Source organism: Oncorhynchus mykiss, chromosome 17, assembly GCF_057628025.1.
Source record: "Oncorhynchus mykiss isolate SJ-2025 chromosome 17, ASM5762802v1, whole genome shotgun sequence".
Taxonomy (NCBI): Eukaryota; Metazoa; Chordata; class Actinopteri; order Salmoniformes; family Salmonidae; genus Oncorhynchus; species Oncorhynchus mykiss.
Genome location: NC_143038.1, coordinates 77668983 through 77695829, shown reverse-complemented (window position 1 = coordinate 77695829; position 26847 = coordinate 77668983). Strand labels below are relative to the sequence as shown.

At 46.4% G+C, this 26847-nt stretch overlaps 1 protein-coding gene across 5 annotated transcripts in view; it reads left to right on the top strand.

Moving 5' to 3' along the window:
* Window positions 1-26847, top strand: part of LOC110494844 (sarcolemmal membrane-associated protein) — a 111053-nt gene that overhangs the window by 42504 nt on the left and 41702 nt on the right. For 3 of the 5 annotated variants that reach the window (XR_016488120.1, XM_036950983.2, XM_036950984.2), the window contains exons 9-13: window positions 9146-9283; window positions 11024-11192; window positions 11405-11455; window positions 20209-20268; window positions 22105-22179. Coding sequence is in view for 4 of the 5 variants with exons in the window: in XM_036950983.2 (XP_036806878.2) it covers window positions 9146-9283; window positions 11024-11192; window positions 11405-11455; window positions 20209-20268; window positions 22105-22179 (493 nt within the window). In the remaining variant the exon portion in view is untranslated. The remainder of the gene's footprint in view (window positions 1-9145; window positions 9284-11023; window positions 11193-11404; window positions 11456-20208; window positions 20269-22104; window positions 22180-26847) is intronic. The other 2 variants (XM_036950985.2, XM_090206520.1) reach the window with 1 other exon arrangement.

Below are 26847 nucleotides of genomic sequence, written 5' to 3'. Positions count from 1 at the left end.
TTGTTTCTGTTAGCTGATACGCCGTATTGTTTCTGTTAGTTGATACGCCGTATTGTTTCTGTTAGCTGATACGCCGTATTGTTTCTGTTAACTGATACGCCGTATTGTTTCTGTTAGCTGATACGCCGTATTGTTTCTGTTCGCTGATACGCCGTATTGTTTCTGTTCGCTGATACGCCGTATTGTTTCTGTTAGCTGATACGCCGTATTGTTTCTGTTAGCTGATACGCCGTATTGTTTCTGTTAGCTGATACAGCGTATTGTTTCTGTTAGCTGATACGCCGTATTGTTTCTGTTAGCTGATACGCCGTATTGTTTCTGTTAGATGATACGCCGTATTGTTTCTGTTAGATGATACGCCGTATTGTTTCTGTTAGCTGATACGCCGTATTGTTTCTGTTAGCTGATACGCCGTATTGTTTCTGTTAGCTGATACGCCGTATTGTTTCTGTTAGCTGATACGCCGTATTGTTTCTGTTAGCTGATACGCCGTATTGTTTCTGTTAGCTGATACGACGTATTGTTTCTGTTAGCTGATACGCCGTATTGTTTCTGTTAGCTGATACGCCGTATTGTTTCTGTTAGCTGATACGCCGTATTGTTTCTGTTCGCTGATACGCCGTATTGTTCCTGTTAGCTGATACGCCGTGTTGTTTATGTTAGCTGATACGCCGTATTGTTTCTGTTAGTTGATACGCCGTATTGTTTCTGTTAGCTGATACGCCGTATTGTTTCTGTTAGCTGATACGCCGTATTGTTTCTGTTAGATGATACGCCGTATTGTTTCTGTTAGATGATACGCCGTATTGTTTCTGTTAGCTGATACGCCGTATTGTTTCTGTTAGCTGATACGCCGTATTGTTTCTGTTAGCTGATACGCCGTATTGTTTCTGTTAGCTGATACGCCGTATTGTTTCTGTTAGCTGATACGCCGTATTGTTTCTGTTAGCTGATACGCCGTATTGTTTCTGTTAGCTGATACGCCGTATTGTTTCTGTTAGCTGATACGCCGTATTGTTTCTGTTAGTTGATACGCCGTATTGTTTCTGTTAGATGATACGCCGTATTGTTTCTGTTAGCTGATACGCCGTATTGTTTCTGTTAGCTGATACGCCGTATTGTTTCTGTTAGCTGATACGGCGTATTGTTTCTGTTAGCTGATACGCCGTATTGTTTCTGTTAGCTGATACGCCGTATTGTTTCTGTTAGCTGATACGCCGTATTGTTTCTGTTAGTTGATACGCCGTATTGTTTCTGTTAGCTGATACGCCGTATTGTTTCTGTTAGCTGATACGTCGTATTGTTTCTGTTAGCTGATACGCCGTATTGTTTCTGTTAGCTGATACGCCGTATTGTTTCTGTTAGCTGATACAGCGTATTGTTTCTGTTAGGTGATACGCCGTATTGTTTCTGTTAGCTGATACGCCGTATTGTTTCTGTTAGCTGATACGCCGTATTGTTTCTGTTAGCTGATACGCCGTATTGTTTCTGTTAGTTGATACGCCGTATTGTTTCTGTTAGCTGATACGCCGTATTGTTTCTGTTAGTTGATACGCCGTATTGTTTCTGTTAGCTGATACGCCGTATTGTTTCTGTTAGCTGATACGCCGTATTGTTTCTGTTAGCTGATACGCCGTATTGTTTCTGTTAGTTGACACGCCGTATTGTTTCTGTTAGCTGATACGCCGTATTGTTTCTGTTAGCTGATACGCCGTATTGTTTCTGTTAGTTGATACGCCGTATTGTTTCTGTTAGCTGATACGCCGTATTGTTTCTGTTAGCTGATACGCCGTATTGTTTCTGTTAGTTGATACGCCGTATTGTTTCTGTTAGTTGATACGCCGTATTGTTTCTGTTAGTTGATACGCCGTAGCAAAAACCACGAGGCACGCAAAAACCACGAGGCACGCAAAAACCACGAAGCACGCAAAAACCACGAGGCACGCAAAAACCACGAAGCACGCAATGACTTGTAGAAGATGTGCAGGCTAAACAGCTACATTTAAATAGGTTGTATATTAATAGGCCTACATTTACATTGAGGTATTATGTGCAGTTGTCACTATGATAATGAACACACCCTGAAAGCACCGAATAGTCGGAACCAGTATCTGTGTTTTATAGACCCCATGAATGGTCTGAACCACTATCTGTGTGTTAGAGACCTCCTGAATGGTCTGAACCAGTATCTGTGTGTTAGAGACCTCATGAATGGTCTGAACCAGTATCTGTGGGTGAGAGACCTCATGAATGGTCTGAACCAGTATCTGTGTGTTAGAGACCTCATGAATGGTCTGAACCACTATCTGTGTGTTAGAGACCTCATGAATGGTCTGAACCACTATCTGTGTGTTTTATAGACCCCATGAATGGTCTGAACCAGTATCTGTGGGTGAGAGACCTCCTGAATGGTCTGAACCACTATCTGTGGGTGAGAGACCTCCTGAATGGTCTGAACCAGTATCTGTGGGTGAGAGACCTCCTGAATGGTCTGAACCAGTATCTGTGTTTTATAGACCTCATGAATGGTCTGAACCAGTATCTCTGTGTTTTATAGACCTCATGAATGGTCTGAACCAGTATCTGTGGGTGAGAGACCTTATGAATGGTCTGAACCAGTATCTGTGTGTTTTATAGACCTCATGAATGGTCTGAACCAGTATCTGTGTGTTTTATAGACCTCATGAATGGTCTGAACCAGTATCTGTGTGTTTTATAGACCTCATGAATGGTCTGAACCAGTATCTGTGGGTGAGAGACCTCATGAATGGTCTGAACCAGTATCTGTGTGTTTTATAGACCTCATGAATGGTCTGAACCAGTATCTGTGGGTGAGAGACCTCCTGAATGGTCTGAACCAGTATCTGTGTGTTTTATAGACCTCATGAATGGTCTGAACCAGTATCTGTGTGTTTTATAGACCTCATGAATGGTCTGAACCAGTATCTGTGTGTTAGAGACCTCCTGAATGATCTGAACCAGTATCTGTGTGTTAGAGACCTCATGAATGGTCTAAACCAGTATCTGTGTGTTAGAGACCTCCTGAATGGTCTGAACCAGTATCTGTGTGTTTTATAGACCTCATGAATGGTCTGAACCACTATCTGTGTGTTAGAGACCTCCTGAATGGTCTGAACCAGTATCTGTGTGTTTTATAGACCTCCTGAATGGTCTGAACCAGTATCTGTGTGTTTTATAGACCTCATGAATGGTCTGAACCAGTATCTGTGTGTTTTATAGACCTCATGAATGGTCTGAACCAGTATATGTGTGTTTTATAGACCTCATGAATGGTCTGAACCAGTATCTGTGTGTTTTATAGACCTCATGAATGGTCTGAACCAGTATCTGTGTGTTTTATAGACCTCATGAATGGTCTGAACCACTATCTGTGTGTTAGAGACCTCCTGAATGGTCTGAACCAGTATCTGTGGGTGAGAGACCTCATGAATGGTCTAAACCACTATCTGTGTTTTATAGACCTCATGAATGGTCTGAACCAGTATCTGTGGGTGAGAGACCTCCTGAATGGTCTAAACCACTATCTGTGTGTTAGAGACCAACATGAATGGTCTGAACCAGTATCTGTGTGTTAGAGACCTCATGAATGGTCTAAACCACTATCTGTGTTTTATAGACCTCATGAATGGTCTGAACCAGTATCTGTGGGTGAGAGACCTCCTGAATGGTCTAAACCAGTATCTGTGTGTTTTATAGACCTTATGAATGGTCTAAACCACTATCCGTGTGTTAGAGACCTCCTGAATGGTCTAAACCACTATCTGTGTGTTAGAGACCAACATGAATGGTCTGAACCAGTATCTGTGGGTGAGAGACCTCCTGAATGGTCTGAACCAGTATCTGTGTGTTTTATAGACCTCATAAATGGCCTGAACCAGTATCTGTGTGTTTTATAGACCTCATGATTGGTCTGAACCAGTATCTGTGTGTTAGAGACCTCATGAATGGTCTGAACCTGTATTTGCGGGTGAGAGCCCTCCTGAATGGTCTGAACCAGTATCTGTGTGTTTTATAGACCTTATGAATGGTCTGAACCAGTATCTGTGTGTTTTATAGACCTCCTGAATGGTCTGAACCAGTATCTGTGTGTTTTATAGACCTCCTGAATGGTCTGAACCAGTATCTGTGTGTTAGAGACCTCCTGAATGGTCTGAACCAGTATCTGTGTGTTTTATAGACCTCCTGAATGGTCTGAACCAGTATCTGTGTGTTTTATAGACCTCATGATTGGTCTGAACCAGTATCTGTGTGTTAGAGACCTCATGAATGGTCTGAACCTGTATTTGCGGGTGAGAGCCCTCCTGAATGGTCTGAACCAGTATCTGTGTGTTTTATAGACCTTATGAATGGTCTGAACCAGTATCTGTGTGTTAGAGACCTCCTGAATGGTCTGAACCAGTATCTGTGTGTTTTATAGACCTCCTGAATGGTCTGAACCAGTATCTGTGTGTTAGAGACCTCCTGAATGGTCTGAACCAGTATCTGTGTGTTTTATAGACCTCCTGAATGGTCTGAACCACTATATGTGTGTTAGAGACCTCCTGAATGGTCTGAACCAGTATCTGCATGTTTTATAGCCCTCCTGAATGTTCTGAACCAGTATCTGTGTGTTTTATAGACCTCCTGAATGGTCTGAACCAGTATCTGTGTGTTAGAGACCTCCTGAATGGTGTGTTGTGTAGTTTATCATGCTCGTTATTGGCTTGGTGGATGGCTCCGGGACTTAACTCTAGCACAACTAAGGTTATTATTATCAGAACAGGACTACTAGTTCAGTGGTTCTTCCTTTATAAAAGTTGTCGTACTGCAGCTCAGCTTGTGGGCTGCCGCAAAACTATATTCTGTCATTCAGTTCCCTATTGTCCTGCTGATAGTTGAAAAAAACATCAGCATTTTGAAAGAGTATTTTTATCATTATTTTATTAACAAATGCATAAATACTGTACAGTATGTGGTTGATCCGACATTTGTGCGGTTGCATAAGGTTTGGAGTTAGAAATGTAAACCTTTAGAGTACTTGATACATTCCAAGTTGGGGGACTACAGTAGCCGAGCTATTAGACTATCCTCTTGTAAAGGTTGAAGAGTCTATTGTCCTGCTAATAGCTCATCATGCAAACGTTGTTTGCAGAATTCACAGCCTGCTACGCTAGTGAAAAACAAAATGCCACGAGCTGTCATCACTACTGTAAATAAAAACACTGCATCTAGTGGTACAAATATATTATTGTATTTGATTTTTTTTTTAAATGACGCACATAATTTAAAAATGTTTCCTAACAAGTGGTTGCCATGGTAGATAATCCATTAATAATTGGTATGACACGGCTCTCGGAACTCATTAAGAAAATACTGGCAGATCAATAAAATGTCCCTTTAGATCTAATTACATTTTGAGGATTGGAGGATTCTAAATTAATATCCAAGGGGCAAATCTGGTCTGTGATATTGATTTAGAAATGTAAAACCCTACAGAGAATATCTAAGGGGAGTTTATATAATTATAATGCAGGGTTAATAATAATAATGGTTGGATAACAGATCGGCTCTCTGAACTCATTAGGAGGCGGCTTCTATCTTCAGTACAATCGTTAATTCAGAAGGTTAAACACATAGGTGTTAGGCCTGCAGTAGGTTATAATAATCTGCCTTCTGGGAATGTTAAAAAATCAAAGGTATGGGTGGAGTTAGACATTTGGCTGTCCAGAACTATTAAAATCAACCAATGTCTGCCTTTTAAATGCTTTATTATCCAAATGTTTAAAGTGCGTGTGGACGACAGAGAGAAACAAAATGGTGCTGTTTGAGGCCCTGAGGCAGAGTGATGCTGGAGATAAAATGAGTACAAAAAAGAGGAAATGAAGCTTGCATCTGATTATTCATTCTTAATTGTAACCATAATGTCATAAATAATTGAACACCCACATGAGCAGATTAACTTGGTCAAAACATTTCTTTATTCAAGACTATCAGAAAGAATGTTGGTACTTAATTATTTTGATCCAAAGCCAAGAATGAGGGAGTCACTCAAATCCTCGCTGGACTCTTTCATTCAGTTTCTTCTGTACATCAGCAAAGAAGGACTCCGTTTCAGAAACTCACTTTTTATATAGAGGGGCTATCACTCTTTCACTCTGGTAAATACAGACAGTTTGTTATTTAAAATGATTTCTTTCTGTTTTTAGTGGGAGAGAAACCAAAAGCACACAGTGCCTATTTTTCAAAAATCGTCAATCCACATGTCAAGTGACATTCCCCCATTTGTATTTACCCAAGCTCTGTCTTAATTCCAGGACCACCCACACTTTTTGTTATTGTTGCCTGATGCAGGACTCTAGTGCCAGAAGAGAGATTCTCATACTGAAAACACCTCCATTAATTTCTGAAAATATAATTTGTTCCACAGTTTAGACTACCGCTAGATCAGCGTTATAACTCCCCTGTGTGATAGTGTGGTGCAGAGACAGAATGCCACCATCTACCACTAACGGTCGCGGCATAAACTCAAAACATTTTCAAGCCAACTTCAATTCAATTATTATAAAATGACACTTAGACTTGTATACTTGACCTTTTATAGTCTAGACTTTCTAATAATTGACTCTGGCAAGTTTGCCACTGGCACTGCAGTAAGGAAGTAAAGCAGAAGTCGAATCCATTGCATCTGTTGTTTGGCTGTGCCCACAGCCATGTTCCAAAATGAGCTAGATAGGGTTAGATTGGAGACGAGGTAGAGGTGGTCAGGAAGCTGTCAGAGGTCGAGGTGAGACAGACCTTCATACCTGGCTGGGGCCTGTTCAGTACAGCACAACGTTGCTAAACATTTTAAAACATTTGTCTATTAGACATGGTAAAATACATGATTCAACTAGTCCTGTCTGACTGTAGGCTGGGTGGAGGGGTTAAATACATGATTCAACTAGTCCTGGCTGACTGTAGGCTGGGTGGAGGGGTTAAATACATGATTCAACTTGTCCTGGCTGGGTGGAGGGGTTAAATACATGATTCACCTAGTCCTGGCTGACTGTAGGCTGGGTGGAGTGGTTAAATACATGATTCAACTTGTCCTGGCTGACTGTAGGCTGGGTGGAGGGGTTAAATACATGATTCAACTTGTCCTGGCTGACTGTAGGCTGGGTGGAGGGGTTAAATACATGATTCAACTAGTCCTGGCTGACTGTAGGCTGGGTGGAGGGGTTAAATACATGATTCAACTTGTCCTGGCTGACTGTAGGCTGGGTGGAGGGGTTAAATACATGATTCAACTTGTCCTGGCTGACTGTAGGCTGGGTGGAGTGGTTAAATACATGATTCAACTAGTCCTGGCTGACTGTAGGCTGGGTGGAGTGGTTAAATACATGATTAAACTAGTCCTGGCTGACTGTAGGCTGGGTGGAGTGGTGGTTAAATACATGATTCAACTTGTCCTGGCTGGGTGGAGTGGTTAAATACATGATTCAACTTGTCCTGGCTGACTGTAGGCTGGGTGGAGGGGTTAAATACATGATTCAACTAGTCCTGGCTGACTGTAGGCTGGGTGGAGGGGTTAAATACATTATTAAACTTGTCCTGGCTGACTAGGCTGGGTGGAGGGGTTAAATACATTATTAAACTTGTCCTGGCTGACTAGGCTGGGTGGAGTGGTTAAATACATTATTAAACTTGTCCTGGCTGACTAGGCTGGGTGGAGTGGTTAAATACATTATTAAACTTGTCCTGGCTGACTGTAGGCTGGGTGGAGTGGTTAAATACATTATTAAACTTGTCCTGGCTGACTAGGCTGGGTGGAGTGGTTAAATACATTATTAAACTTGTCCTGGCTGACTAGGCTGGGTGGAGTGGTTAAATACATGATTCAACTTGTCCTGGCTGACTGTAGGCTGGGTGGAGGGGTTAAATACATGATTAAACTAGTCCTGGCTGACTGTAGGCTGGGTGGAGTGGTGGTTAAATACATGATTCAACTTGTCCTGGCTGACTGTAGGCTGGGTGGAGTGGTGGTTAAATACATGATTCAACTTGTCCTGTCTGACTGTAGGCTGGGTGGAGGGGTTAAATACATGATTCAACTAGTCCTGGCTGACTGTAGGCTGGGTGGAGGGGTTAAATACATGATTCAACTTGTCCTGGCTGACTGTAGGCTGGGTGGAGTGGTTAAATACATGATTCAACTTGTCCTGGCTGACTGTAGGCTGGGTGGAGGGGTTAAATACATGATTCAACTTGTCCTGTCTGACTGTAGGCTGGGTGGAGTGGTTAAATACATGATTCAACTAGTCCTGGCTGACTGTAGGCTGGGTGGAGTGGTGGTTAAATACATGATTCAACTTGTCCTGTCTGACTGTAGGCTGGGTGGAGGGGTTAAATACATGATTCAACTAGTCCTGGCTGACTGTAGGCTGGGTGGAGTGGTGGTTAAATACATGATTCAACTTGTCCTGTCTGACTGTAGGCTGGGTGGAGGGGTTAAATACATGATTCAACTAGTCCTGGCTGACTGTAGGCTGGGTGGAGTGGTTAAATACATGATTCAACTTGTCCTGGCTGACTGTAGGCTGGGTGGAGTGGTTAAATACATGATTCAACTTGTCCTGTCTGACTGTAGGCTGGGTGGAGTGGTTAAATACATGATTCAACTTGTCCTGGCTGACTGTAGGCTGGGTGGAGGGGTTAAATACATGATTCAACTTGTCCTGGCTGACTGTAGGCTGGGTGGAGTGGTTAAATACATGATTCAACTTGTCCTGGCTGACTGTAGGCTGGGTGGAGGGGTTAAATACATGATTCAACTTGTCCTGGCTGACTGTAGGCTGGGTGGAGGGGTTAAATACATGATTCACCTAGTCCTGGCTGACTGTAGGCTGGGTGGAGTGGTTAAATACATGATTCAACTTGTCCTGGCTGACTGTAGGCTGGGTGGAGTGGTTAAATACATGATTCAACTAGTCCTGGCTGACTGTAGGCTGGGTGGAGTGGTTAAATACATGATTCAACTTGTCCTGGCTGACTGTAGGCTGGGTGGAGTGGTTAAATACATGATTCAACTAGTCCTGGCTGACTGTAGGCTGGGTGGCGTTCCATATTGATGATGATAATCGGTCTCCTTTTTTTCCCTTCCTTTTAGCGAAGCCTCAGTAACACGGAGGATGAGTGTTCCCACCTGAAGGAGATGAATGAGAGGAACCATGAAGAGCTCAGAGAACTGGCTAATAAATACAACGGTGCTGTCAATGAGATCAAGGACCTCACTGACAAGATAAAGGTGAGGGTCAGAGGACTCTATCTCAATTAGCTTTATTCTTTAATCTCCTCGCCTCCTTCTCACCTGTACTGGAGAAGGTACAGGGTCCCTCCCCTCTGTGACCACCTCCAATAAGGTACAGGGTCCCTCCCCTCTGTGACCACCTCCAATAAGGTACAGGGTCCCTCCCCTCTGTGACCACCTTCAATAAGGTACAGGGTCCCTCCCTCTGTGACCACCTCCAATAAGGTACAGGGTCCCTCCCCTCTGTGACCACCTCCAATAAGGTACAGGGTCCCTCCCCTCTGTGACCACCTCCAATAAGGTACAGGGTCCCTCCCTCTGTGACCACCTCCAATAAGGTACAGGGTCCCTCCCCTCTGTGACCACCAATAAGGTACAGGGTCCCTCCCTCTGTGACCACCTCCAATAAGGTACAGGGTCCCTCCTCTCTGTGACCACCTCCAATAAGGTACAGGGTCCCTCCCCTCTGTGACCACCTTCAATAAGGTACAGGGTCCCTCCCCTCTGTGGCTACCTCCAATAAGGTACAGGGTCCCTTCCCTCTGTGACCACCTCCAATAAGGTACAGGGTCCCTCCTTTCTGTGACCACCTCCAATAAGGTACAGGGTCCCTCATCTCTGTGACCACCTCCAATAAGGTACAGGGTCCCTCCCCTCTGTGACCACCTCCAATAAGGTACAGGGTCCCTCCCCTCTGTGACCACCTTCAATAAGGTACAGGGTCCCTCCTTTCTGTGACCACCTCCAATAAGGTACAGGGTCCCTCATCTCTGTGACCACCTCCAATAAGGTACAGGGTCCCTCCCCTCTGTGACCATCTCCAATAAGGTACAGGGTCCCTCCTCTCTGTGACCACCTCCAATAAGGTACAGGGTCCCTCCCCTCTGTGACCACCTCCAATAAGGTACAGGGTCCCTCCCCTCTGTGACCACCTTCAATAAGGTACAGGGTCCCTCCCCTCTGTGGCTACCTCCAATAAGGTACAGGGTCCCTCCCCTCTGTGACCATCTCCAATAAGGTACAGGGTACCTCCCCTCTGTGACCACCTCCAATAAGGTACAGGGTCCCTCCCTCTGTGACCACCTCCAATAAGGTACAGGGTCCCTCCCCTCTGTGACCACCTCCAATAAGGTACAGGGTCCCTCCCCTCTGTGACCACCTCCAATAAGGTACAGGGTCCCTCCCTCTGTGACCACCTCCAATAAGGTACAGGGTCCCTCCCCTCTGTGACCACCTCCAATAAGGTACAGGGTCCCTCCCCTCTGTGACCACCTCCAATAAGGTACAGGGTCCCTCCCCTCTGTGACCACCTTCAATAAGGTACAGGGTCCCTCCCCTCTGTGACTACCTCCAATAAGGTACAGGGTCCCTCCCCTCTGCGACCATCTCCAATAAGGTACAGGGTACCTCCCCTCTGTGACCACCTCCAATAAGGTACAGGGTCCCTCCCCTCTGTGACCACCTCCAATAAGGTACAGGGTCCCTCCCCTCTGTGACCACCTCCAATAAGGTACAGGGTCCTTAACCTATGATCTTCTCCAATTGGTTTTGAGATAGAGGCGAGGAGATGGGATCCAGGAAACGGAGTAAGGATTCCTTGAGAAAAGTGCCAGTGGTTGGGGATGTGGAATAAGCCTTGACTTGGTGTGGCAGAGATGAGTGATATTGCTATTTAGTGACCATCCCAACCAAAAGTACCCATAGCATAATTGTGTGTGTGTGTGTGTGTGTGTGTAGCTGGCAGAGGGTCGTCAGGAGGAGTTGACTCAGAAGGGTCAGATGGAGAAGAAGGAACTGCAGCTTTGTATTGATGAGATGGAGGAGAAGGAACAGGCTCTACAGGCCCGCTTTGAGGCCTTACAGGCTGATAACGACTTCTCTAACGAACGCCTCACTGCCCTGCAAGGTAATATAACACACACACACATACTGGTGCTGCAGCCTTTTGCTGCGTAGGTTATCGGTCCATCTCCTCTCGATTTATGACTCTACCCCTGAGATGTCACTGTGTGGGGAAGAGTTTTCCCTAACCGAACCCCAGCAGGGGAAACGGGTCATCTAGGATTGGCTTATTTTAGTCACTCCACATCCTCTCTAATCTATTGTCGTTGTTTCCAGTTGGTTTAGAACAGCTGCAGGAGAAAAGCATCAAGGACAACAACAGTTTAGGTGAGTGGTGGTCTGGCGGTCTGGTTGGTCTGGGTGGGCTGGTGGGCTGGCGGTCTGGGTGGGCTGGAGGTCTGGGTGAGTGGCGGTCTGGGTGAGTGGTGGTCTGGGTGGGCTGGGTGGGCTGGCGGTCTGGGTGGGCTGGCGGTCTGGGTGGGCTGGCGGTCTGGGTGGGCTGGCGGTCTGGGTGGGCTGGCGGTCTGGGTGGGCTGGGCGGTCTGGCAGTCTGGGTGGGCTGGCGGTCTGGGTGGGCTGGTGGTCTGGGTGGGCTGCCTGTCTGGGTGGGCTGGGCGGTCTGGCAGTCTGGGTGGGCTGGCGGTCTGGGTGGGCTGGCGGTCTGGGTGGGCTGGCGGTCTGGGTGGGCTGGCGGTCTGGGTGGGCTGGTGGGCTGGCGGTCTGGGTGGGCTGGCGGTCTGGGTGGGCTGGGTGGGCTGGCGGTCTGGGTGGGCTGGAGGTCTGGGTGGGCTGGCGGTCTGGGTGGGCTGGCGGTCTGGGTGGGCTGGAGGTCTGGGTGGGCTGGCGGTCTGGGTGGGCTGGCGGTCTGGGTGGGCTGGTGGGCTGGCGGTCTGGGTGGGCTGGTGGGCTGGTGGTCTGGCGGTCTGGGTGGGCTGGCGGTCTGGGTGGTCTGGCGGTCTGGGTGGGCTGGAGGTCTGGCGGTCTGGGTGGGCTGGCGGGCTGGAGGTCTGGGTGGGCTGGAGGTCTGGGTGGGCTGGCGGTCTGGGTGGGCTGGCGGTCTGGGTGGGCTGGAGGTCTGGGTGGGCTGGCGGTCTGGGTGGGCTGGCGGTCTGGGTGGGCTGGTGGGCTGGCGGTCTGGGTGGGCTGGTGGTCTGGCGGTCTGGGTGGGCTGGCGGTCTGGGTGGGCTGGCGGTCTGGGTGGGCTGGAGGTCTGGCGGTCTGGGTGGGCTGGCGGTCTGGGTGGGCTGGCGGTCTGGGTGGGCTGGCGGTCTGGGTGGGCTGGAGGTCTGGCGGTCTGGGTGGGCTGGCGGGCTGGAGGTCTGGGTGGGCTGGAGGTCTGGGTGGGCTGGTGGTCTGGGTGGGCTGGCGGTCTGGGTGGGCTGGCGGTCTGGGTGGGCTGGCGGTATGGGTGGGCTGGCGGGCTGGGTCGGCTGGCGGTCTGGGTGGGCTGGCGGTCTGGGTGGGCTGGAGGTCTGGGTCGGCTGGCGGTCTGGGTTAGTGGCGGTCTGGGTGGGCTGGAGGTCTGGGTGGGCTGGAGGTCTGGGTCGGCTGGCGGTCTGGGTGGGCTGGAGGTCTGGGTGGGCTGGCGGTCTGGGTGGGCTGGCGGTCTGGGTCTACCTTGCATAACTCCTCCATGTTATAATCTACTGACATAATTGACTCTTCCTTCCGTTGCTTGTTGTTCTTTGTTCCGTCCCAACGTCCGTTTCCGTCTTGCTTCTTGTGTTCTGGGTGAACAGTAGCTAGCTGCTGGTTACTGGAGATACTGTGTGTTCATCAAGCATGTAAGAATCCTGCTGTACCCAGGCTCTGTGGTTCTGTGTTGGGAGATCTGATACTGTATGGGATGTGCAGTAGCAGTAAACACCATACTGTATGAGATGTGCAGTAGGAGTAACCACCATACTGTATGGGATGTGCAGTAGCAGTAACCACCATACTGTATGGGATGTGCAGTAGGAGTAACCAGGATACTGTATGGGATGTGCAGTAGGAGTAACCACCATACTGTATGGGATGTGCAGTAGGAGTAAACACCATACTGTATGGGATGTGCAGTAGGAGTAACCACCATACTGTATGGGATGTGCAGTAGGAGTAACCAGGATACTGTATGGGATGTGCAGTAGGAGTAACCACCATACTGTATGGGATGTGCAGTAGGAGTAACCAGGATACTGTATGGGATGTGCAGTAGGAGTAACCACCATACTGTATGGGATGTGCAGTAGGAGTAACCACCATACTGTATGGGATGTGCAGTAGGAGTAACCACCATACTGTATGGGATGTGCAGTAGGAGTAACCAGGATACTGTATGGGATGTGCAGTAGGAGTAACCACCATACTGTATGGGATGTGCAGTAGCAGTAACCACCATACTGTATGGGATGTGCAGTAGCAGTAAACACCATACTGTATGGGATGTGCAGTAGCAGTAAACACCATACTGTATGGGATGTGCAGTAGGAGAAACACCATACTGTATGGGATGTGCAGTAGGAGTAACCAGGATACTGTATGGGATGTGCAGTAGGAGTAACCACCATACTGTATGGGATGTGCAGTAGGAGTAACCAGGACACTGTATGGGATGTGCAGTAGGAGTAACCACCATACTGTATGGGATGTGCAGTAGGAGTAACCAGGATACTGTATGGGATGTGCAGTAGGAGTAACCACCATACTGTATGGGATGTGCAGTAGGAGTAACCAGGATACTGTATGGGATGTGCAGTAGGAGTAACCACCATACTGTATGGGATGTGCAGTAGGAGTAACCAGGATACTGTATGGGATGTGCAGTAGGAGTAACCACCATACTGTATGGGATGTGCAGTAGGAGTAACCAGGATACTGTATGGGATGTGCAGTAGGAGTAACCACCATACTGTATGGGATGTGCAGTAGGAGTAACCAGGATACTGTATGGGATGTGCAGTAGGAGTAACCACCATACTGTATGAGATGTGCAGTAGGAGTAAACACCATACTGTATGGGATGTGCAGTAGGAGTAAACACCATACTGTATGGGATGTGCAGTAGGAGTAACCAGGATACTGTATGGGATGTGCAGTAGCAGTAAACACCATACTGTATAGGATGTGCAGTAGGAGTAACCACCATACTGTATGGGATGTGCAGTAGGAGTAACCACCATACTGTATGGGATGTGCAGTAGGAGTAACCAGGATACTGTATGGGATGTGCAGTAGGAGTAACCACCATACTGTATGGGATGTGCAGTAGGGGTAACCACCATACTGTATGGGATGTGCAGTAGGAGTAAACACCATACTGTATGGGATGTGCAGTAGGAGTAACCACCATACTGTATGGGATGTGCAGTAGGGGTAACCACACTTAAGGTTGTTAACTATTTTGATTTACTACATTGAAAAACAATATAAACACAACGTGAAGTTTTGGTCCCAAGATACATGAGCTGAAAAAAAAGATCCACTAAATTTTGCAGTAGCACAAAAACCTTTGTTTACATCCCTGTTAGTGAGCATTTCTCCTTTGCCAAGATAATCCATCCACCTGACAGGTGTGGCATATCAAGAAGCTAATTTAACAGCATGATCATTACACAGGTGCACCTTGTACTGGGGACAATTGAAGGCCACTCTAAAATGTGCAGTTTTTACAAAACAATGCCACAATGTCTCAAGTTGAGGGAGCGTGCAAATGGCATGCTGACTGAAGGAATGTCCACCAGAGCTGTTGCAAGAGAATTTGTTCATTTCTCTACCATAAGCCGCCTCCAACGTTGTTTTAGAAAATGTAGCAGTACGTCCAACCGGCCTCACAACCGACCTCCACGTCTGGCTTCAAAACCTGTGGGATCGTCTGGTGATGGGAATAAAGCCCTTTGTTTAAAAAAACTTGTTCTGATTGGCTGGGCCTGGCTTCCAAGTGGTGGGCCTATAGCTGCGTCCCTGCCCAGTCATGTCAAATCTATAGCTTAGAGCCTAATATATTTATTTAAATTCACTGATTTTCTTGTATGAACTGTAAAATCTTTAAAATCGTTGCATGTTGCATTGATTTTTGTTGAGTATTGCATACTAATATAGGTTCTGCAATAGGATGTTTTAATAGGGTTCTGCTTGTCTAGACTTAGGTACTGTATACTAATATAGGGTTCTGCTGGTCTAGACTGGGGTACTGTATATTAATATAGGGTTCTGCTGGGGTACTGTATACTAATATAGGGTTCTGCTGGTCTAGACTGGGGTACTGTATATTAATATAGGGTTCTGCTGGTCTAGAATGGGGTACTGTATATTAATATAGGGTTCTGCTTGTCTAGACTTGGGTACTGTATACTAATATAGGGTTCTGCTGGGGTACTGTATATTAATATAGGGTTCTGCTGGTCTAGACTGGGGTACTGTATACTAAAATAGGGTTCTGCTGGGGTACTGTATATTAATATAGGGTTCTGCTGGTCTAGACTGGGGTACTGTATACTAATATAGGGTTCTGCTGGTCTAGAATGGGGTACTGTATATTAATATAGGGTTCTGCTGGTCTAGACTGGGGTACTGTATATTAATATAGGGTTCTGCTGGTCTAGACTGGGGTACTGTATATTAATATAGGGTTCTGCTAGGGTACTGTAAACTAATATAGGGTTCTGCTGGTCTAGACTGGGGTACTGTATATTAATATAGGGTTCTGCTGGGGTACTGTATACTAATATAGGGTTCTGCTGGTGTACTGTATACTAATATAGGGTTCTGCTGGTCTAGACTGGGGTACTGTATACTAATATAGGGTTCTGCTGGGGTACTGTATATTAATATAGGGTTCTGCTGGTCTAGACTGGGGTACTGTATACTAATATAGGGTTCTGCTGGGGTACTGTATATTAATATAGGGTTCTGCTGGCCTAGACCACATTACTGTATATTAATATAAGGTTCTGCTGGTCTAGACCGGGGCACTGTATATTAATATAGGGTTCTGTGGTTCTAGACCGCGTTACTGTATATTAATATAGGGTTCTGCTGGTCTAGACTGGGGTACTGTATACTAATATAGGGTTCTGCTGGTCTAGACCGGGGTACTGTATATTAATATAGGGTTCTGCTGGTCTAGACCGGGGTACTGTATATTAATATAGGGTTCTGCTGGTCTAGACCGGGGTACTGTATATTAATATAGGGTTCTGTGGTTCTAGACCGCGTTACTGTATATTAATATAGGGTTCTGCTGGTCTAGACCGGGGTACTGTATACTAATATAGGGTTCTGCTGGTCTAGACCGGGGTACTGTATATTAATATAGGGTTCTGCTGGTCTAGACTGGGGTACTGTATATTAATATAGGGTTCTGCTGGTCTAGACTGGGGTACTGTATATTAATATAGGGTTCTGCTGGGGTACTGTATACTAATATAGGGTTCTGCTGGTCTAGACTGGGGTACTGTATATTAATATAGGGTTCTGCTGGGGTACTGTATACTAATATAGGGTTCTGCTGGTGTACTGTATACTAATATAGGGTTCTGCTGGTCTAGACCGGGGTACTGTATATTAATATAGGGTTCTGTGGGTCTAGACCGGGGTACTGTATATTAATATAGGGTTCTGCTGGTCTAGACTGGGGTACTGTATATTAATATAGGGTTCTGCTGGTCTAGACCGGGGTACTGTATATTAATATAGGGTTCTGCTGGTCTAGACCGGGGTACTGTCTATTAATATACGGTTCTGCTGGTCTAGACTGGGGTACTGTATACTAATATAGGGTTCTGCTGGGGTACTGTATATTAATATAGGGTTCTGCTGGTCTAGACTGGGGTACTGTATACTAATATAGGGTTCTGCTGGTCTAGACTGGGGTACTGTATATTAATATAGGGTTCTGCTGGGGTACTGTATACTAATATAGGGTTCTGCTGGTCTAGACTGGGGTACTGTATATTAATATAGGGTTCTGCTGGTCTAGACTGGGGTACTGTATACTAATATAGGGTTCTGCTGGTCTAGACTGGGGTACTGTATACTAATATAGGGTTCTGCTGGTCTAGACTGAGGTACTGTATACTAATATAGGGTTCTGCTGGTCTAGACTGGGTTACTGTATATTAATATAGGGTTCTGCTGGGGTACTGTATACTAATATAGGGTTCTGCTGGTCTAGACTGGGGTACTGTATATTAATATTGGGTTCTGCTGGGGTACTGTATACTAATATAGGGTTCTGCTGGTCTAGACCGGGGTACTGTATATTAATATAGGGTTCTGCTGGGGTACTGTATATTAATATAGGGTTCTGCTGGTCTAGACCGGGGTATTGTATATTAATATAGGGTTCTGCTGGGGTACTGTATATTAATATAGGGTTCTGCTGGTCTAGACCGGGGTATTGTATATTAATATAGGGTTCTGCTGGGGTACTGTATATTAATATAGGGTTCTGCTGGTCTAGACCGGGGTACTGTATATTAATATAGGGTTCTGCTGGTCTAGACCGGGGTATTGTATATTAATATAGGGTTCTGCTGGTCTAGACCGGGGTACTGTATACTAATATAGGGTTCTGCTGGTCTAGACCGGGGTACTGTATACTAATATAGGGTTCTGCTGGTCTAGACCGGGGTACTATATACTAATATACGGTTCTGCTGGTCTAGACTGGGGTACTGTATACTAATATAGGGTTCTGCTGGGGTACTGTATATTAATATAGGGTTCTGCTGGTCTAGACCGGGGTACTGTATATTAATATAGGGTTCTGCTGGTCTAGACCGGGGTACTGTATATTAATATAGGGTTCTGCTGGGGTACTGTATACTAATATAGGGTTCTGCTGGTCTAGACCGGGGTACTGTATATTAATATAGGGTTCTGCTGGTCTAGACCGGGGTACTGTATATTAATATAGGGTTCTGCTGGGGTACTGTATACTAATATAGGGTTCTGCTGGGGTACTGTATATTAATATAGGCCGCAGGTGCATGTTCATTAAATTGTTTATGGTTCATTGAACAAACATGGTAAACAGTATTTAAACACTTTACAATGAAGATCTGTGAAGTTATTTGGATTTTTAAGAATGCTCTTTGAAGACAGGGTCCTGAAAAGGGGACGTTTACTATCCAGTCTCTCTTGGCTCAGAGTTGAGGAGACACTGACTGCATCACTTCTTATTTTTATTAGAAACATTGTGTTGAAAATTCTAAATAGTTTGCATAGTCAACTTACACACAGCTCTGACACACACACACACACACACTCACCCCACCAGACGTGCCACCAGGGGTCTTTTCACAGTCCCCAAATCCAGAATAAATTAAAGAAAGCGTACGGTATTATATTTAGCCATTATTGCATGGAACTCCGTACCTTCTCATATTGCTCAGATTAACAGCAAACCTGGTTTAACAAAACAGATAAAGCAACACCTCACAACGCCTCTCCCCTATTTTACCCAGATAGTTTGTGTATATATTGATATGTAGGCTACGTGTTCCTTTTTTAAAGACAATATATTTTTAATGTATGTAGTTCTGTCCTGGAGCTGTTCTTGTCTATTAATGTTCTGTATTATGTCATGTTCTGTGTGGAACCCAGGAAGAGTAGCTGCTGCTATCGCAACAGCTAATGGTAGATCCATAATAAAATACCAATGTACCGTGATGATAGAACCAGTGTTCTACTGTTGTCAAGGGAACTGCAGTGTTCTAAGGGTTATCCTCGCTCAGTGCATCTGAGGCCAGGCTACTGGAGGGGTTCAACGGTGTAGGAGTCCCCAGAAATGAAGTCGTCCTTTCATTATCACAAACATGCTTTCCCCATTTTTTTCATTGTGGTTTATTTCTTATTTTTTCTTCATATAATTGCATAAGCTTGTTCTCTTCTGTTGAGACATTCACAATCGCACATCGTTTTCTGCACGCCAACCACACCTTTCTAGCTTTTTACCAGATATTATTAGCCTTAACGGTTTGGTTCCTCTCTTGTACTGTCAGGGGTGTTTAACTTCCCTGTTGCCTGTTTGGTGCTGTAGTTTATCTGCTAACGGTGACACCACCTGTTCTCTCTGCACCGGTCTGTAGCACTACATTCAGACTGCTTTGTGTCATGTTCAGGAGAGAATTATAGCATGATGAATTACTTTGGATAATTAATCCATGATCAAGTGATTGCCCTGAGCCATGACTGTAGACCTCACCATATAGACTACAGCCATTTCACAGGCCATGATAAACATTATTATTGTTTTGCTGTTCTTATTAAAATGACTACCTACTGCTCCTCAGAAGCTGTCTAGAGGTAACATGTCAGATACTGCTCCTCAGAAGCTGTCTAGAGATATCATGTCAGATACTGCTCCTCAGAAGCTGTCTAGAGATATCATGTCAGATACTGCTCCTCAGAAGCTGTCTAGAGATATCATGTCAGATACTGCTCCTCAGAAGCTGTCTAGAGATATCATGTCTAGACATGTCAGATACTGCTCCTCAGAAGCTGTCTAGAGATATCATGTCAGATACTGCTCCTCAGAAGCTGTCTAGAGATATCATGTCTAGACATGTCAGATACTGCTCCTCAGAAGCTGTCTAGAGATATCATGTCAGATACTGCTCCTCAGAAGCTGTCTAGAGGTATCATGTCTAGACATGTCAGATACTGCTCCTCAGAAGCTGTCTAGAGATATCATGTCAGATACTGCTCCTCAGAAGCTGTCTAGAGATATCATGTCAGATACTGCTCCTCAGAAGCTGTCTAGAGATATCATGTCTAGACATGTCAGATACTGCTCCTCAGAAGCTGTCTAGAGGTATCATGTCAGATACTGCTCCTCAGAAGCTGTCTAGAGATATCATGTCAGATACTGCTCCTCAGAAGCTGTCTAGAGGTATCATGTCTAGACATGTCAGATACTGCTCCTCAGAAGCTGTCTAGAGATATCATGTCAGATACTGCTCCTCAGAAGCTGTCTAGAGATATCATGTCTAGACATGTCAGATACTGCTCCTCAGAAGCTGTCAAGAGATATCATGTCTAGACATGTCAGATGTCATGATGTTGATCCTTTATTTTTCTTTTGTATCACACTGCAGCTGTGAAGCAGTTGAAAGAAGCAGTGGGATCGTCGTTGCACAGGCTGGCTAACTTTGATGGTAAGTTACGTGTGTCTCTAAGGCAGGGGTTGGCAACCTTTTTTGTGTGGAGTGCCAATTTACAATTTATCCTAACATTTCTAATGATCTGCAAGCAAGTTCTGATTTTCATATGTGGATTACAGCTAATTGTGTCTATTGAATGTCTAATTTCCCACAAACTGAATAATTCTATAGCTCGCTAAACAGAGGCGCTGTCCATTACCATGACTGACTTGATCCTGGAACACAGATTCTCTTGGTGAATGATAGTGACATTTTACCACAGGGTGGCCAAGCTTATCTTCATTCAGCTCTGAGAATCCTTTGTTTCCACACCATAGTGGGGGAATGTCAGTTGTAATAGCGAATATGTTTTTAATATTGACACCGCTCTCCTCAAAATGATCTGTGAAGGCTTTTGCATCTAGTAGTACCATGCATTGGTTTTAAACAAGGCAGCTCATCACATACCTGCTCTGAGTCACAGTGGGTTTTAAACAAGGCAGCGCCTCACATACCTGCTCTGAGTCAGTGGGTTTTAAACAAGGCAGCTCCTCATGTACCCGCTCTGAAAACCAGTGGGTTTTAAACAAGGCAGCTCCTCAAGTACCTGCTCTGAGTCACAGTGGGTTTTAAACAAGGCAGCTCATCACTTACCTGCTCTGAGTCAGTGGGTTTTAAACAAGGCAGCTCCTCATGTACCTGCTCTGAAAACCAGTGGGTTTTTAACAAGGCAGCTCCTCATGTACCTGCTCTGAGTCAGTGGGTTTTTAACAAGGCAGCTCCTCACATACCTGCTCTGAGTCACAGTGGGTTTTAAACAAGGCAGCGCATCACATACCTGCTCTGAGTCAGTGGGTTTTAAACAAGGCAGCTCCTCATGTTCCTGCTCTGAAAACCAGTGGGTTTTAAACAAGGCAGCTCCTCACATACCTGCTCTGAGTCAGTGGGTTTTTAACAAGGCAGCTCCTCACATACCTGCTCTGAGTCACAGTGGGTTTTAAACAAGGCAGCTCCTCACATACCTGCTCTGAGTCACAGTGGGTTTTAAACAAGGCAGCTCCTCACGTACCTGCTCTGAGAACCAGTGGGTTTTAAACAAGGCAGCTCCTCACATACCTGCTCTGAGTCAGTGGGTTTTAAACAAGGCAGCTCCTCATGTACCTGCTCTGAGTCAGTGGGTTTTTAACAAGGCAGCTCCTCACATACCTGCTCTGAGTCACAGTGGGTTTTAAACAAGGCAGCTCCTCACATACCTGCTCTGAGTCACAGTGGGTTTTAAACAAGGCAGCTCCTCACGTACCTGCTCTGAGAACCAGTGGGTTTTAAACAAGGCAGCTCCTCACGTACCTGCTCTGAGTCACAGCTGGCAGGGGATGCCATGATTCATGATAAACTGGACTCAATAGTATGTAGTGGGTATGAGCCTGGTCGTTCCCACTGGTATGTAGTGGGTATGAGCCTGGTCGTTCCCACTGGTATGTAGTGGGTATTAGCCTGGTCGTTCCCACTGGTATGTAGTGGTATGAGCCTGGTCGTTCCCACTGGTATGTAGTGGGTATGAGCCTGGTCGTTCCCACTGGTATGTAGTGGTATGAGCCTGGTCGTTCCCACTGGTATGTAGTGGGTATTAGCCTGGTCGTTCCCACTGGTATGTAGTGGGTATGAGCCTGGTCGTTCCCACTGGTATGTAGTGGGTATGAGCCTGGTCGTTCCCACTGGTATGTAGTGGGTATGAGCCTGGTCGTTCCCACTGGTATGTAGTGGGTATGAGCCTGGTCGTTCCCACTGGTATGTATTGGGTATGAGCCTGGTCGTACTATGTTAGTAACAGAATCTCCATGTCTTTGTCAGAGGTGATAGATGCCCACCTGCAGAACAGCCAGACAGCAGCAGGAGACCGCTTTGCCAATCCTGACAAACTCAAAGGTAAGGGAAGCTTTTGGTTCAACAACAATCAGCAGGTAGCCTAGTGGGGCTATAGTGGTTAGAGCTTTGGGCTAAGAACCAATCAGCAGGTAGCTTAGTGGGGCCATAGTGGTTAGAGCTTTGGGCTAAGAACCAATCAGCAGGTAGCCTAGTGGGGCCATAGTGGTTAGAGCTTTGGGCTAAGAACCAATCAGCAGGTAGCCTAGTGGGGCCATAGTGGTTAGAGCTTTGGGCTAAGAACCAATCAGCAGGTAGCCTAGTGGGGCCATAGTGGTTAGAGCTTTGGGCTAAGAACCAATCAGCAGGTAGCCTAGTGGGGCCATAGTGGTTAGAGCTTTGGGCTAAGAACCAATCAGCAGGTGGCCTAGTGGGGCCATAGTGGTTAGAGCTTTAGGCTAAGAACCAATCAGCAGGTGGCCTAGTGGGGCCATAGTGGTTAGAGCTTTGGGCTAAGAACCAATCAGCAGGTAGCCTAGTGGGGCCATAGTGGTTAGAGCTTTGGGCTAAGAACCAATCAGCAGGTAGCCTAGTGGGGCCATAGTGGTTAGAGCTTTGGGCTAAGAACCAATCAGCAGGTAGCCTAGTGGGGCTATAGTGGTTAGAGCTTTGGGCTAAGAACCAATCAGCAGGTAGCCTAGTGGGGCCATAGTGGTTAGAGCTTTGGGCTAAGAACCAAAAGGTTGCTGGTTGGAATAACCTGTCTGTGCCCTTTGGCAAGGCACTTAATCCTAATTTGTGCCGTCCTACTTTGGCTGACCCTGTAAAACCACACATTACACTGCACCTATCATACTACTATGACTGACCCTGTACAACAACACCTATCATACTACTATGACTGACCCTTTAAAACAACACATTACACTGTACCTATCATACTACTATGACTGACCCTGTAAAACAACACATTTCACTGCACCTATCCGGTGTATGTGACAATACATCATCTATAGATTAGCTCCAGTATGTGTCCAGCAGCACCACCCTGTGGAAATACCAGATATAGCCTGTGTCATGTCTTTACCATCATTAAATTGAAGACATAGTTTTATCAAAGATTGGATGTAATAACCAACGAGTAATCTAGCTAACAATTCCACAACTACTACCTTAAGGGGATAAAGAATATGTACATAAAGATATATGAATGAGTGATGGTACAGAGCGGCATAGGCAAGATACAGTAGATGGTATTGAGTACAGTATGTACAAATGAGATGAGTATGTAAACAAAGTGGCATAGTTAAAGTGGCTAGTGATACATGTATTACATAAATATGCAGTAGTTAATAGAGTACAGTATATACGTATACATATGAGATGAATAATGTAGGGTATGTAAACATTATATTAGGTAGCATTGTTTAAATTGGCTAGTGATATATTTTACATCGTTTCCCATCAATTCCCATTATTAAAGTGGCTGGAGTTGAGTCAGTGTGTTGGCAGCAGCCACTCAATGTTAGTGGTGGCTGTTTAACAGTCTGATGGTCTTGAGATAGAAGCTGTTTTTCAGTCTCTCGGTCCCAGCTTTGATGCACCTGTACTGACCTCGCTGTACTGACCTCGGCTCAGGTGGTTGTTGTCCTTGATGATCTTTATGGCCTTCCTGTGACATCGGGTGGTGTAGGTGTCCTGGAGGGCAGGTAGTTTGCCCCCGGTGATGCGTTGTGCAGACCTCACTACCCTCTGAAGAGCCTTACGGTTGTGGGCGGAGCAGTTGCCGTACCAGGCGGTGATACAGCCCGACAGGATGCTCTCGATTGTGCATCTGTGGAAGTTTGTGAGTGCTTCTGGTGACAAGCTGAATTTCTTCAGCCTCCTGAGGTTGAAGAGGCGCTGCTGCGCCTTCTTCACGATGCTGTCTGTGTGGGTGGACCAATTCAGTTTGTCTGTGATGTGTACGCCGAGGAACTTAAAACTTACTACCCTCTCCACTACTGTTCCATCGATGTGGATAGGGGGGTGTTCCCTATGCTGTTTCCTGAAGTCCACAATCATCTCCTTAGTTTTGTTGACGTTGACACCACACTCCGAGGGCCCTCACCTCCTCCCTGTAGGCCGTCTCATCGTTGTTGGTAATCAAGCCTACCACTGTTGTGTCGTCCGCAAACTTGATGATTGAGTTGGAGGCGTGCGTGGCCACGCAGTCGTGGGTAAACAGGGAGTACAGGAGAGGGCTCAGAATGCACCCTTGTGGGGCCCCAGTGTTGAGGATCATATATTTACGCTCAGTGTGTCGTCTTGATCGCTGGTGAAAAGTTAATTTCTTTTGCAGAATTGTCCGTTTCTCTCCCTCTCTCGGTTGTGGTTAGAGGGGATTGTTTCGGTGTTTGTCGTTCTCCTTGTTCAATGATGCCGAATTCCTAGCTGCAGACTAGTAATTAGTACCAAATAATTATTCTTATTCTGTCGGTATCGATAGTCTAAGAGTTTTAACCACCTGGTATGGTTAAAAGATTCAGCAATGGTCTACAACCTTCAGTCCCTCTCCTACTGGAGAAAAACATAGTCTACTGATAATTTCTCAAAGTTGGGTTTTATTCAGAGTGGCAGAAGAGTGCTGTCCCAGGATGTCTGTCCCTAACTGGGCTCAGGGGCGGTCCAGGATGTCTGACCCTAACTGGGCTCAGGGGCGGTCCAGGATGTCTGACCCTAACTGGGCTCAGGGGCAGTCCAGGAGGTCTGGCCCTAACTGGGCTCAGGGGCAGTCCAGGATGTCTGGCCCTAACTGGGCTCAGGGGTGGTCCAGGATGTCTGACCCTAACTGGGCTCAGGGGCAGTCCAGGATGTCTGACCCTAACTGGGCTCAGGGGCAGTCCAGGAGGTCTGACCCTAACTGGGCTCAGGGGCAGTCCAGGATGTCTGGCCCTAACTGGGCTCAGGGGCGGTCCAGGATGTCTGACCCTAACTGGGCTCAGGGGCAGTCCAGGAGGTCTGACCCTAACTGGGCTCAGGGGCGGTCCAGGATGTCTGACCCTAACTGGGCTCAGGGGCAGTCCAGGAGGTCTGACCCTAACTGGGCTCAGGGGCGGTCCCAGGATGTCTGACCCTAACTGGGCTCAGGGGCGGTCCAGGATGTCTGACCCTAACTGGGCTCAGGGGCAGTCCAGGATGTCTGGCCCTAACTGGGCTCAGGGGCAGTCCAGGATGTCTGACCCTAACTGGGCTCAGGGGCAGTCCAGGATGTCTGACCCTAACTGGGCTCAGGGGCGGTCCAGGATGTCTGACCCTAACTGGGCTCAGGGGCAGTCCAGGAGGTCTGACCCTAACTGGGCTCAGGGGCGGTCCAGGATGTCTGACCCAGGGGCGGTCCAGGATGTCTGACCCTAACTGGGCTCAGGGGCAGTCCAGGATGTCTGACCCTAACTGGGCTCAGGGGCGGTCCAGGATGTCTGACCCTAACTGGGCTCAGGGGCGGTCCCAGGATGTCTGACCCTAACTGGGCTCAGGGGCAGTCCAGGATGTCTGACCCTAACTGGGCTCAGGGGCGGTCCAGGATGTCTGACCCTAACTGGGCTCAGGGGCAGTCCAGGATGTCTGACCCTAACTGGGCTCAGGGGCAGTCCAGGATGTCTGGCCCTAACTGGGCTCAGGGGCAGTCCAGGATGTCTGACCCTAACTGGGCTCAGGGGCGGTCCAGGATGTCTGACCCTAACTGGGCTCAGGGGCGGTCCTCTGATTTAGTTCAAATCAAAAGGGAATTGTACTTTTCTTCATCCACAATCATATTACACCATTATACAAACAGTATCATCCTCACTCATTCATCTTATACAACAATTAGATGTGAACCTCATATCTGAGACTATTATATAAACAGAGTTATGGTAATGTGGCCGCACCGTCTCCCATGAGCTTCCCAAGTTGTGCCAAACGGACCAGTTCGTAGCTGGATTCTTCACCGATCTTTTACACTTTCTCTGAACATGAAATTTGTTCGTACCTCAGTTCTGTGAGGTGGAAGGATTTCCTTTGTCTCCATGAAAACTACTCTCTATAACTGTGTCCATGAGGCAGGGTCTTCCTTAGGAATTTACGACCTCACTCTGCCCACAGAGTCTGGTTGTAGAAGCAGAGAGCGGGGGATGGTGGTCGCTGTACTCAAAGAGGGCAACATCATGACACCTGACACAGTGTTGTTTAGTTGCAGCTGTAATCTCTTTGGCCTGGGTCCATACGAGCAAAAGCTTTTTCTCTCAAATTTTGCGCACAAATTTGTTTACATCCTTGTTTAGTGAGCATATTTCCTCTGTTCCCCTTATCAAACTGAATCACATCACTCTGTCCCCCTTATCAAACTGAATCACATCACTTTGTTCCCCTTATCAAACTGAATCACATCACTCTGTTCCCCTTATCAAACTGAATCACATCACTCTGTTCCCCTTATCAAACTGAATCACATCACTCTGTTCCCCTTATCAACTGAATCACATCACTTTGTTCCCCTTATCAAACTGAATCACATCACTTTGTTCCCCTTATCAAACTGAATCACATCACTTTGTTCCCCTTATCAAACTGAATCACATCATTTTGTTCCCCTTATCAAACTATCAAACTGAATCACATCACTTTGTTCCCCTTATCAATCTGAATCACATCACTTTGTTCCCCTTATCAAACTGAATCACATCACTCTGTTACCCTTATCAAACTGAATCA